Below are 9,797 nucleotides of genomic sequence, written 5' to 3' on the forward strand. Positions count from 1 at the left end.
CAACAGGAGTAAATCGTGAGGACTTGTGTAATAATGGTACCTGTGAAGATATAGGAAACAGTCATCGGTGCCACTGTATGGAAGGGTACAGTGGCAGTTATTGCCAACAGGAAATTGATGAGTGTGAATCAGCTCCTTGCCAGAATGGTGCTACATGCAAAAATCTAGTTGGTTCCTATGCATGCCAGTGTGCACAAGGATTCCAAGGACAGAACTGTGAGCTCAATGTGGATGATTGTAGACCTAATCCTTGCCAGAATGGTGGAACCTGCCATGACCTGGTTGCCAGGTTCAGCTGTTCTTGTCCACCAGGAACACTTGGCATCATATGTGAGATTAACGTAGAAGACTGTGTGCCAGGAGCTTGCCACAACAATGGTACTTGTGTGGATCGTGTCGGTGGCTTCGAATGCCGTTGCCCTCCAGGATTTGTAGGTCCACGCTGCGAAGGTGATATCAATGAATGTCTGTCAGACCCATGCTCCTCACCAGGAACACAAGACTGTGTCCAGCTTGTCAATAATTACCATTGCAATTGCAAGCCGGGCTACATGGGACGGCACTGTGAAGTGCGTGTTGATTTTTGTGCCAGTGCACCATGTGCCAACGGTGGTATTTGTGAAGCCCTGGAAGCAGGCCATACGTGTATTTGTCCCGAGGGCTACTACGGTCCAGACTGCCGTTTTGCTGGCTATGGTTGTGAGTCGGACCCTTGTCAGAATGGTGGTGCATGCAGAGTGATTGATGGTGTAGGGTATCACTGTGACTGCCCTTCTGGAACAGCTGGTGCGCACTGTGAACTTGACACGAGAGACGAGTGTGCAAGTAGCCCCTGCCAACACGGTGGAACTTGTCAGAATCGTATAGGTGACTATGCATGCTATTGTCTGCGCACGTGGACTGGGAAGAATTGTGAACTGTATGATCCATCGTTTCCTGGAGGCATTGGACGCCCTCCTCCAGCAGAGCCCACTGTCAGCACAATTGGCATTTACAGTGTTCAGGATCTCGATATGGATAGGCAGAGGCAGAAATGCCTTGAGAACGGTTGCAGGGAAAAAGCTGGAAACCACCATTGTGATGAAGAGTGCAATGTAGCTGCATGCAACTATGATGGCAATGATTGCTCTCTTGGAATAGATCCTTGGAAGAATTGCACAGCACCTATCGACTGTCGCAGAGTCTTTATGAATGGAGTCTGTGATGCCGTTTGCAATAATCCAATGTGCTTATTTGATGGAAGAGACTGCCAGAAATCACTTAATCCTTGCAAGTGAGTTCATGATACTTCAGTATAATATACAAGTACAAAGATTATTGTCAGACTATTTTTTTAAGTTATTTTGTCAATGAACTACATTTGTAAAGTTCTCAGATTTTATGATGTTGTTTAATGTCAATTTCTTATTTTCAGCCCCATTTATGATGCTTATTGTCAGAAGCACTATGCAAATGGTCATTGCGATTATGGGTGCAACAATGAAGAGTGCAACTGGGATGGCCTAGATTGTGAAAATGAGCAACCATTATTGGCTGATGGTCTTATTTCCATTGTGGTCCTCATGGATATGCAGGTGTTCCGCTCAAATATTGTTGCTTTTTTGAGAGAGGTAAGTAAATACAAATATTATTCTATTTCTGCATTATTAGCTAAGATTCCTTATTAATATTTGCTGACTGTTGGTTATGGGAATGGAGAATCTTAAACCATGAACATATTCATTTGTATTGTGTTGTTTTGATTGTTTGATGCTACAAAAAGTTAACTAGAACTCCTAGTGTACACATTAATAATTGCTTTATGATGTACTTACTGTAACTGCGGAAACCCATTGTCTTTTCTGTAGATTGGCAATCAGCTGCGCACAACTCTTAGGGTGAAGAAGGATGAAGCAGGAAATGATATGATATATCCGTGGAAACTAGAAAGTGATTCAGGTTCGAGCATTATGTTTGGTCGTGGAAGCTCTGGAGTGATAGCATATTTGGAAATGGACAATCGAAAATGTGCTTTGGAGAGTGCAGAATGCTTCCGCTCGGCAAATGAGGTACATATCTGTCATTTATTTTTAGAGTAAGAGTTACAAATTCAGTTTTACATACATATATTTCTTTTCAGTAAGTGATGCATTATGTTAATGAATTGTCCGTCCATATTTCAGGCTGCACATTTCTTAGCTGGAACTGCAGCTAGGCACTCAATTTCTAAAACATTTCCAATTTATCAAGTTCGGGGTGTCGAGGGTCCAATTCCTGGTGACGAACCAAGCACAAATGTGAAGTACGTGTTCATCGGGGTAGTGATAGTGTTGCTCGCTGGGTTGCTCATAGGGGTTCTCGTTACTGCTCAACGGAAACGTGCCCAAGGCATTACTTGGTTCCCAGAAGGATTCTTACGAAGCAGCAGGTATAACACTTGAATTTATAGCTTTTCATTAGTTCACATAAAATTTAGTATCTATTGCATACAATATCTAAAATACACAATATCACTACATTCTCCACAGGAAAGGTTATTAATTTGAAGAGCCTAGCTCTTTTCGAGCTCGTTTTTGTGATGAATACTTGCACAGAGTTACAAAACTCTATGTGATACATACCCGTGTATAGCTACAACATCAGCTTTAGAAAATGACAGAATTTACAACTGAGTGAAAATAAAAGCTATAAAACTGTGAAATACTATTTAATCAGATATAATGAAAATTTAATCAGATATATATGCACATTTATTGATATTGTACTTTTTATTAGATATGTATTTTAGTTATTAGTAACGGTAATGGTCAAACCACGATCCACAGTAAAATGTCATTTGACAGCGGTCAGCGGCGGCGTTCCCGCCGCAGGGGCCCCGACGGTCAGGAAATGAGAAATCTGCACAAACAACCATCCGGAGGCTGTGTCGATGTCACCACTGGAGCTGTGCCTGGGGCACCGGTGGGTGTAGGAGCAGGTCCTGGGCAGGCAACACAGTGGTCTGACGATGAAGTGGACCTACACCCACCCAAAAGATTACGTGTTGGGACCTGTGAGGCCGGTTACGCATCAGATCACACTGCTGTCACAGAATATGAGGAGGGCGAAGCACGGACGTGGACACAACAACACCTTGAGGTGGCAGACATGAGACACAGGCCAGATCCAGCCATACTGACACCTCCTAGTTTGGTGAGTGTCATTAAATTCCTAACAAAAAGAAGCAAGTTTGTTACCTAGTATTCTCTTTTGTATAATCACATATGTTAACTTTGTCGAGTGGGTGATCAGTTACTATTTATGATTATTATTTGTACTCGAACAATGTCACTGCTTCTTCTATGAAATAGTGTATGTACACAAGAATATTATGCTACATCGTAGGTATTCGGAGTTTCCTCACATTTAAAAACTTAAAGTACGAGTTTTCAGCTTGTGTGACGATTAAAGACTTTAATTCAGTTAATCTCGGATCCTTCATTAAATGAAGTATCGCAGCATGAAGAGCGCTTGTTATTATTTGGTTGCCATAATTTTTTTAATCGTGCTCAAATATGTTTTGCACCTGGTTTTCATAGTTGCATAAACTATTGTATTGTCAGAGAAAGTCATTGTTAGTGGGATTTAAAACTTTTATTTAAATTATTTGACTAGAAGTTGGGAAGTAATTTACATTGCAGATAATAATTGTTAAGATGAAGATTATTTAATATAGAAGTTCTGTGGCACTTGAGTGCTCTTTCATGGCCATAAAACACAGATAGAGTAAATCTGTCTTCTTCACCACAGGAGGGTGGCCAAGATGTGGATGTACGGGGTCCGTGTGGAATGACTCCATTAATGGTAGCAGCAGTTCGTGGTGGAGGCATAGACACTGGCGAGGATGAGGACGATGATGGAAGTGCAGCAGCTGTCATTACCGATCTCGTGGCTCAAGGAGCTGAACTTAACGCCACAATGGACAAAACAGGAGAGACTTCTCTTCATTTAGCAGCCCGATATGCTAGAGCTGATGCTGCAAAACGTCTTTTGGATGCTGGTGCAGATGCAAACCTACAAGATAATACTGGTCGTACCCCACTACATGCTGCTGTTGCTGCAGATGCCATGGGAGTTTTCCAGGTACTTACAATACTACATGTTATATAGGAAGTTTGATTCATTTTGTGCACACTGCTGCTATTTAATCTGTTAAAGATGTGTGTCGTTGTAGAAAGGTGATGATATAGTTTTGATATTGGATGGTACTAATGCCTATTTCTTCCATCTGATTTTCATGCTAACAATAATTCAGTTTGTTAATGTTACGTACAGAGTTACATGCAGTTTTGCTTGTAATTTTAACTATTGTAACTTTAAAACAGGTCATTATTCAGTTCTACAACTGTAATACAGCAGGGAAATTATTAGTGCAAGTCTTAATTTTTGATAATTCTGATTTGTAGATATTGCTACGTAATCGAGCAACCAATCTAAATGCTCGAATGCATGACGGTACTACTCCACTAATTCTGGCTGCTCGTCTAGCGATTGAGGGCATGGTGGAGGATCTCATAAATGCCGATGCTGATATAAATGCTGCAGATAACTCTGGAAAAACTGCCCTTCATTGGGCTGCTGCTGTTAACAATACGGAAGCAGTAAATATACTGTTAGCACATGGTGCTAACAGGGATGCTCAAGATGACAAGGCAAGTTGAAATTGGCCTAACAGTTGTGCAATGTGCTATATATAATTAGATTCATGATCATACTGAGTATTCACTTAGCTGTTATTCTAATTTGGTTTATCAGTTTATTTATGTGAGTGCATACATGTAATAAAATACAATCCCAGAGATACAACTTTTCCTCAAGAAATGCAAGTGAAACTTACTATTCTAAATGGATGCCTTGTATTTCTTTCAGGATGAGACACCACTGTTCCTTGCTGCTCGTGAAGGAAGTTACGAAGCTTGTAAAGCCCTACTGGACAACTTTGCTAACAGAGAAATCACGGATCATATGGACAGGTTGCCAAGAGATGTAGCAGGAGAGAGGTTGCACCATGATATTGTGAGATTACTTGATGAGCACGTTCCACGCAGCCCACAGATGGTTACTGTCATACCGAATGGGCCTATCATAGGTAAAAAGCAGAGTTAGCTATGTATTTACAATAAAATTATTTTAATTTGAACCCAAAATAATATGCAATTAAAATTAATCATTTATAGTAAATAGAGAGACATCAAAATCACTATTATTGCTGTATGAAGGAAAATGGTTTGGAGCCTGTTGTTGTTTTAATTTCTAGTGAGTAAAGAGAATGAACAAAATTACAGATATGCAAAAAACCTCTATTTCAAAGTAAGCATCATTTAACTGCAAAGTGTAATACTCCCTTTTTTCTATTTCATAACTTTTACTTGCAGATATGCTGTGATACAACAGTTCTTAACCATCTGAAAGTATTTATGAAAGGGGCAAAAATGTTGTTTTTCTTAGTGTTGTTACGTAAAACACATTCTCCTCTGCAGTACACATTGTGGCTAATGCTGTTTTCTGCAAGTCTTTTAATCTGGGAGAATTGTCTGTCTGTCTGTCTCACTATATCATAGTAGGTGTTTTATATCTGTTATTGAAGGAAATAATTGGGGTTGTGTTGTTTAATGAGTTGGCAATAAGTTTGGGCTGACTCTCCTTTTGTGTTAAGATAGTGCAAATTGCATCAAATTGAAAAAAGTCTACTACGTACTTTGTAAAAACTCCTGATACACAGTGTGCATACCTGGTGTTTGAGGTAGATGATGGTCTGCTTTATTATTCATTATTATTATGCTAAACATAAATGCTCTAGTTTCTGCTATATTTTTTAAATAAAATATACAAAGCATGTGATTGCTCCATTTGTGTTGGTTATAGTGTTCTGTTAATCTTTTGCTGTGTTCTGCACATATTAATTTTTTGTTTTGTTTAAGTCTTTATGCTGTGACACTTTTGCCTTTCTTTGAGGTTTTTATAACACAAATAAGTCAGATTCCACAGGATTGCTTCATTAAAGCTACAACCAATTCCTTACCCCTTTTTCTACAACTGAACTAACACACTACCTCTAAGAAACTGAAGTCTAGCATTGCATCTCTCTTTCCTTTCATAGTTTTTATAGCTTTAAAGTTTTTATTTTGTTCAGTATTATAAAATTATTAAATATATCAATTTTGTGTTCTAGGTTCACCAAATCACCATCATCATCTGATTACTCACCCTACAGTAATAGGGGCCGGTACGAAACCGTCCAAATCTAAGAAACGTCCCAAGCCAGGAGCCAACGCAAACGGCCAGAATGCGGCAGGTGGCAGTTCACCGACCAGCCCCGATACAGACGGAGTGGCAGGAGTACGCCGAAAACCGAGTGTCAAGAAATCTGGGGGAAAGAAACCGCCAGTAGGCACTCAGCCTCAGAGTGTGGAAAGTGCGGCATCTTCGCTTTCCCCAGTCACGTCGCTGGAGTCCCCTCGCACGGTGGGCGGACCGGCAGGCGCCGCCGACGGTAGTGTTCCCAGTCCCTACGACGGCTCGGTCTACAGCAACGGCGGTCTCTCGTTACCGAAGCAGCCTCCGGCCTACGAGGACTGCGTGAAGGGCACAGCCGGAGGACCTCTACAGAGTCTGCGCGCTCTCGGGCTGGAGCAGTACGGGTGCTACGGAGGGCTATTCGACCCCACAGGTGCCAGCCAGCAGCAGCTGCAGCTGGCGACTCTGCAGGTCCACGCCCAAGCGCAGGCCCTTTCACCACCGTACAGCAACCAGCAGTCGCCACCGCACAGTGTGAGCTCACCCGCGGCGAGCTACGGCGGTTCACCTTCGCCGGCAAAATCGAGGCCGTCGCTACCTACCTCGCCGACACACATGGCTGCGCTGCGTGCGGCGACTCAACAGAAACACGGACTTACTGGCCAGCAACAGGCGCAGGCTGTGGGCTTCGACTTTCCCGATTTGGCAGGTGCGGCTGTGGGTGCCGCAGGAGCTGGACCGGGTGCAGCTTTCGGTCTCCAGCAGCAGTACTACCACTACTTGACGCCCCCATCACAGCACTCGGAGGCGACACCTCAGCATTATGTTCAGGCCCCGGATAATTTCCCCACTCCGTCCCCAGAGTCTCCGGGCCACTGGTCGTCTTCGTCACCGCGCTCTGCGTCTGACTGGTCGGAGGGCACGAGGAGTCCCGCCTATGCTACAGGAGCGCAACATCAGAAACAGGCTGAGGCAATCTACATATAGTTGGTAGAGACCTCCATTGAATGAAGTGTAGTGTTCTATGAAATGCACTTCCTGTTACTGGAGTGTAGAAATCTGAAGATTTGTGAACAGAGAAAAACTAAGTTGTGTAGGTGGTCTTCAGAAAAATAAATTGGAACATGGTTTTTAATGTCCATTGCATTTCTTGTGCTGAACAGTAACATATTACCTGTAAGAAATGAAGTTAGTGCATCGTGACTGAGCAAGTTAAAGTATGTGTATCGGCCTCGAGCACAAAAAGTTTATCGTGAAGGTAAATGAGAGTTTGTTTTTGATCGTCATTTGGTTTACAATACGTGTGCGCAATAGCTCTCGGTGTGAAGTTAACAGTCAGTAATTGCTATTGTGGATGTGCCTATTAGCATCAACTTTTACCCACCTATGGGCCACATTTTAACAATGGAACTGTTGCCCACTCACAGTAAGAGTGCTCTTGACTGAAGGAGCTCTGTTATGAAAGTGGGAAGTACCACTGTGAATTTCAGCTTTCTAAACATTGACAGTTGGAGCCAGCTATTTGAAACAGACAAGGAGAAAGGAAACTGTGTTTGATATTACACTTCTGGTAACACTGAACCTGTTTCAAATGGAAAAAGTGTTGTTGATGCCCTTGTGAGAAAATTGTTTGATGCCAAAAGACTTGCTGACTGATGTTGCTGGGGACAATTATTTTTTTGATATTTTTTCTCTCAAGAAACAGAAAAGAGAACAGTTATGAGGGTAAAAAATACCTGGCAATTAGGACGTACTAAGTGTTGTACAAAAAGTGATTTCCCCTATTTTGGGCTTATTTTATTGACTCAACTTTGTACAAAAATGATGTCCCTTTTTTGTGCTTATTTTATTAAATTGACATAGTGTACTCTATTTAATATTTTACACTGGTTAAGAAGAGGAAGTTCTTCAATCAGTTCAATTGGAGCAGTATCTATTCCTCCTCATTTTTTTATATGTACTTGTTTTTCTCTCATTTGCTAACAGAAAATCTTGCTCATAAAGGATGACAAATGCCTTTTACCTTGCCATGCAGTGGTGCATCCAGATGTAAAATGTCTTTCATTCCATCATTATTTTTCTACAGCTTTATATGTGTATGAAAATTTGTAGCACATAAAGTACTTGGTCTTTTATAAAGATATATTTTTATAGTTTCCTAAGCATGTCTTGATTGTTGAGAGTTTGTGATTATAATGATGCGAAAATTTTAGTTGGTGACTGTCTGACATGTTTTATAGTAATGTAAAATAGGCTGAATATATTTAATTTTATAATTGTTTTTAATGTATGTTGTAAATAATGTGTTTGTTATGTACAAAGCTACTGATGAAAGAATTAGTGAACAAATTGCCAGAATACAGTAGGCAGTTGAGTACTTAATTGTATTCTGGGTTGGTATGTGTATTATATGTTAAGACAGATGGCCTGAGAGTGGTTCAGATATTAGTGTTGTAGACTAAGACTTAGATTTCTATGATTGATCAACACTTTATGCTGAAAGATTCTAAGTGCCTTGAACACAAAAGGAGTGTATTGCAATGTTGCAATTTCTTGAAATGGTGTGTAATAATGTGCCTTAGTATGCAGTAATTCCATTTCCAAATTTCATTTGTAAACATATTTGAGAGCATCTGATAGAGTAAAACTGAGAGTTGGTCAGAGTGAACTATGTTTATATTGAAAACATTCCTCTTGTGAATGGAAATTACTGCGCTCCTGTTTAGAATCTTAGGAAGTCAGCTGTTTCACACTGCAGATTATAATTATAATTTGATGCTACACCTGATGTTTCTCCTCTTTTTTCTAAAATTTTTAAATTTTTAAGTGACATGCTAAACACCAGGGACCAAAGCACTCTTAAATGGATGCTGAAATATATGACAAAGGTGTTACTTGTTTTGAAAGCAATTGCCAGTATTTTAAATTGTGTTCAACGCTACAGTATTATGTCATTTCACATTAATATTAAAAATTTTAGAAGATAACACGAGGAGGTTGTTTTTTCCTCAAATACAACAGTTTGAAACATTAAACTATTCATATTCCATCAGTGGGTGCATAGTATGGTATTTGCTGTGAATCACTGGATGATATCCTGTATACATGCAGAATTCCACAGACTTTCACTAAAATACATTAAAAAGTGGCTCTTTTTGCCTTTGTCGTTAGCTTCATGACCCTGTGGTAGCAAATGAATTTAGGAAGTGGTATTTGCTATTGTAATTTGGTTAATAAAAACATTTATTCTTGATGGATGTTAAATAATTTATGTCTGTATCCATTTGGTATACAATGTCATTACTCTGTGAAATCATAACATTCCATTTCCCTACAATTTTTGTGGCAGAATTTATTATGTGATGAGAGTTGTTTACGATATGGAACAGAATGCTGAACTGATTGCAAGGAAGTGCTCATCCAGTTTATGGTGCAAGTTCCTTGTGTTATAATTTGTTACGATGATGCCTTGGTCCACTTCTAATAGGTTTTAGATTGAATGAAACCACCTTACAAATTGCTACAGATGCATGTGGTACATG

At 40.3% G+C, this 9,797-nt stretch overlaps 1 protein-coding gene across 2 annotated transcripts in view; it reads left to right on the top strand.

Annotated features, from left to right (window-relative positions):
* LOC126297713 (neurogenic locus Notch protein) overlaps nt 1-9,508 on the top strand; it is a 349,521-nt gene extending 340,013 nt beyond the window's left edge. The window contains exons 16-24 of one of the 2 annotated variants that reach the window (XM_049988844.1): nt 7-1,273; nt 1,415-1,610; nt 1,848-2,048; nt 2,163-2,407; nt 2,805-3,171; nt 3,769-4,101; nt 4,425-4,670; nt 4,888-5,107; nt 6,191-9,508. In XM_049988844.1, the coding sequence (XP_049844801.1) occupies nt 7-1,273; nt 1,415-1,610; nt 1,848-2,048; nt 2,163-2,407; nt 2,805-3,171; nt 3,769-4,101; nt 4,425-4,670; nt 4,888-5,107; nt 6,191-7,242 (4,127 nt within the window). In that variant the 3' untranslated portion in view covers nt 7,243-9,508. The remainder of the gene's footprint in view (nt 1-6; nt 1,274-1,414; nt 1,611-1,847; nt 2,049-2,162; nt 2,408-2,804; nt 3,172-3,768; nt 4,102-4,424; nt 4,671-4,887; nt 5,108-6,190) is intronic. The other variant, XM_049988845.1, reaches the window with a different exon arrangement.
* Nucleotides 9,509-9,797: the final 289 nt, after the last annotated feature.

The sequence above is a fragment of the Schistocerca gregaria genome, chromosome X, assembly GCF_023897955.1.
Source record: "Schistocerca gregaria isolate iqSchGreg1 chromosome X, iqSchGreg1.2, whole genome shotgun sequence".
NCBI lineage: Eukaryota > Metazoa > Arthropoda > Insecta > Orthoptera > Acrididae > Schistocerca > Schistocerca gregaria.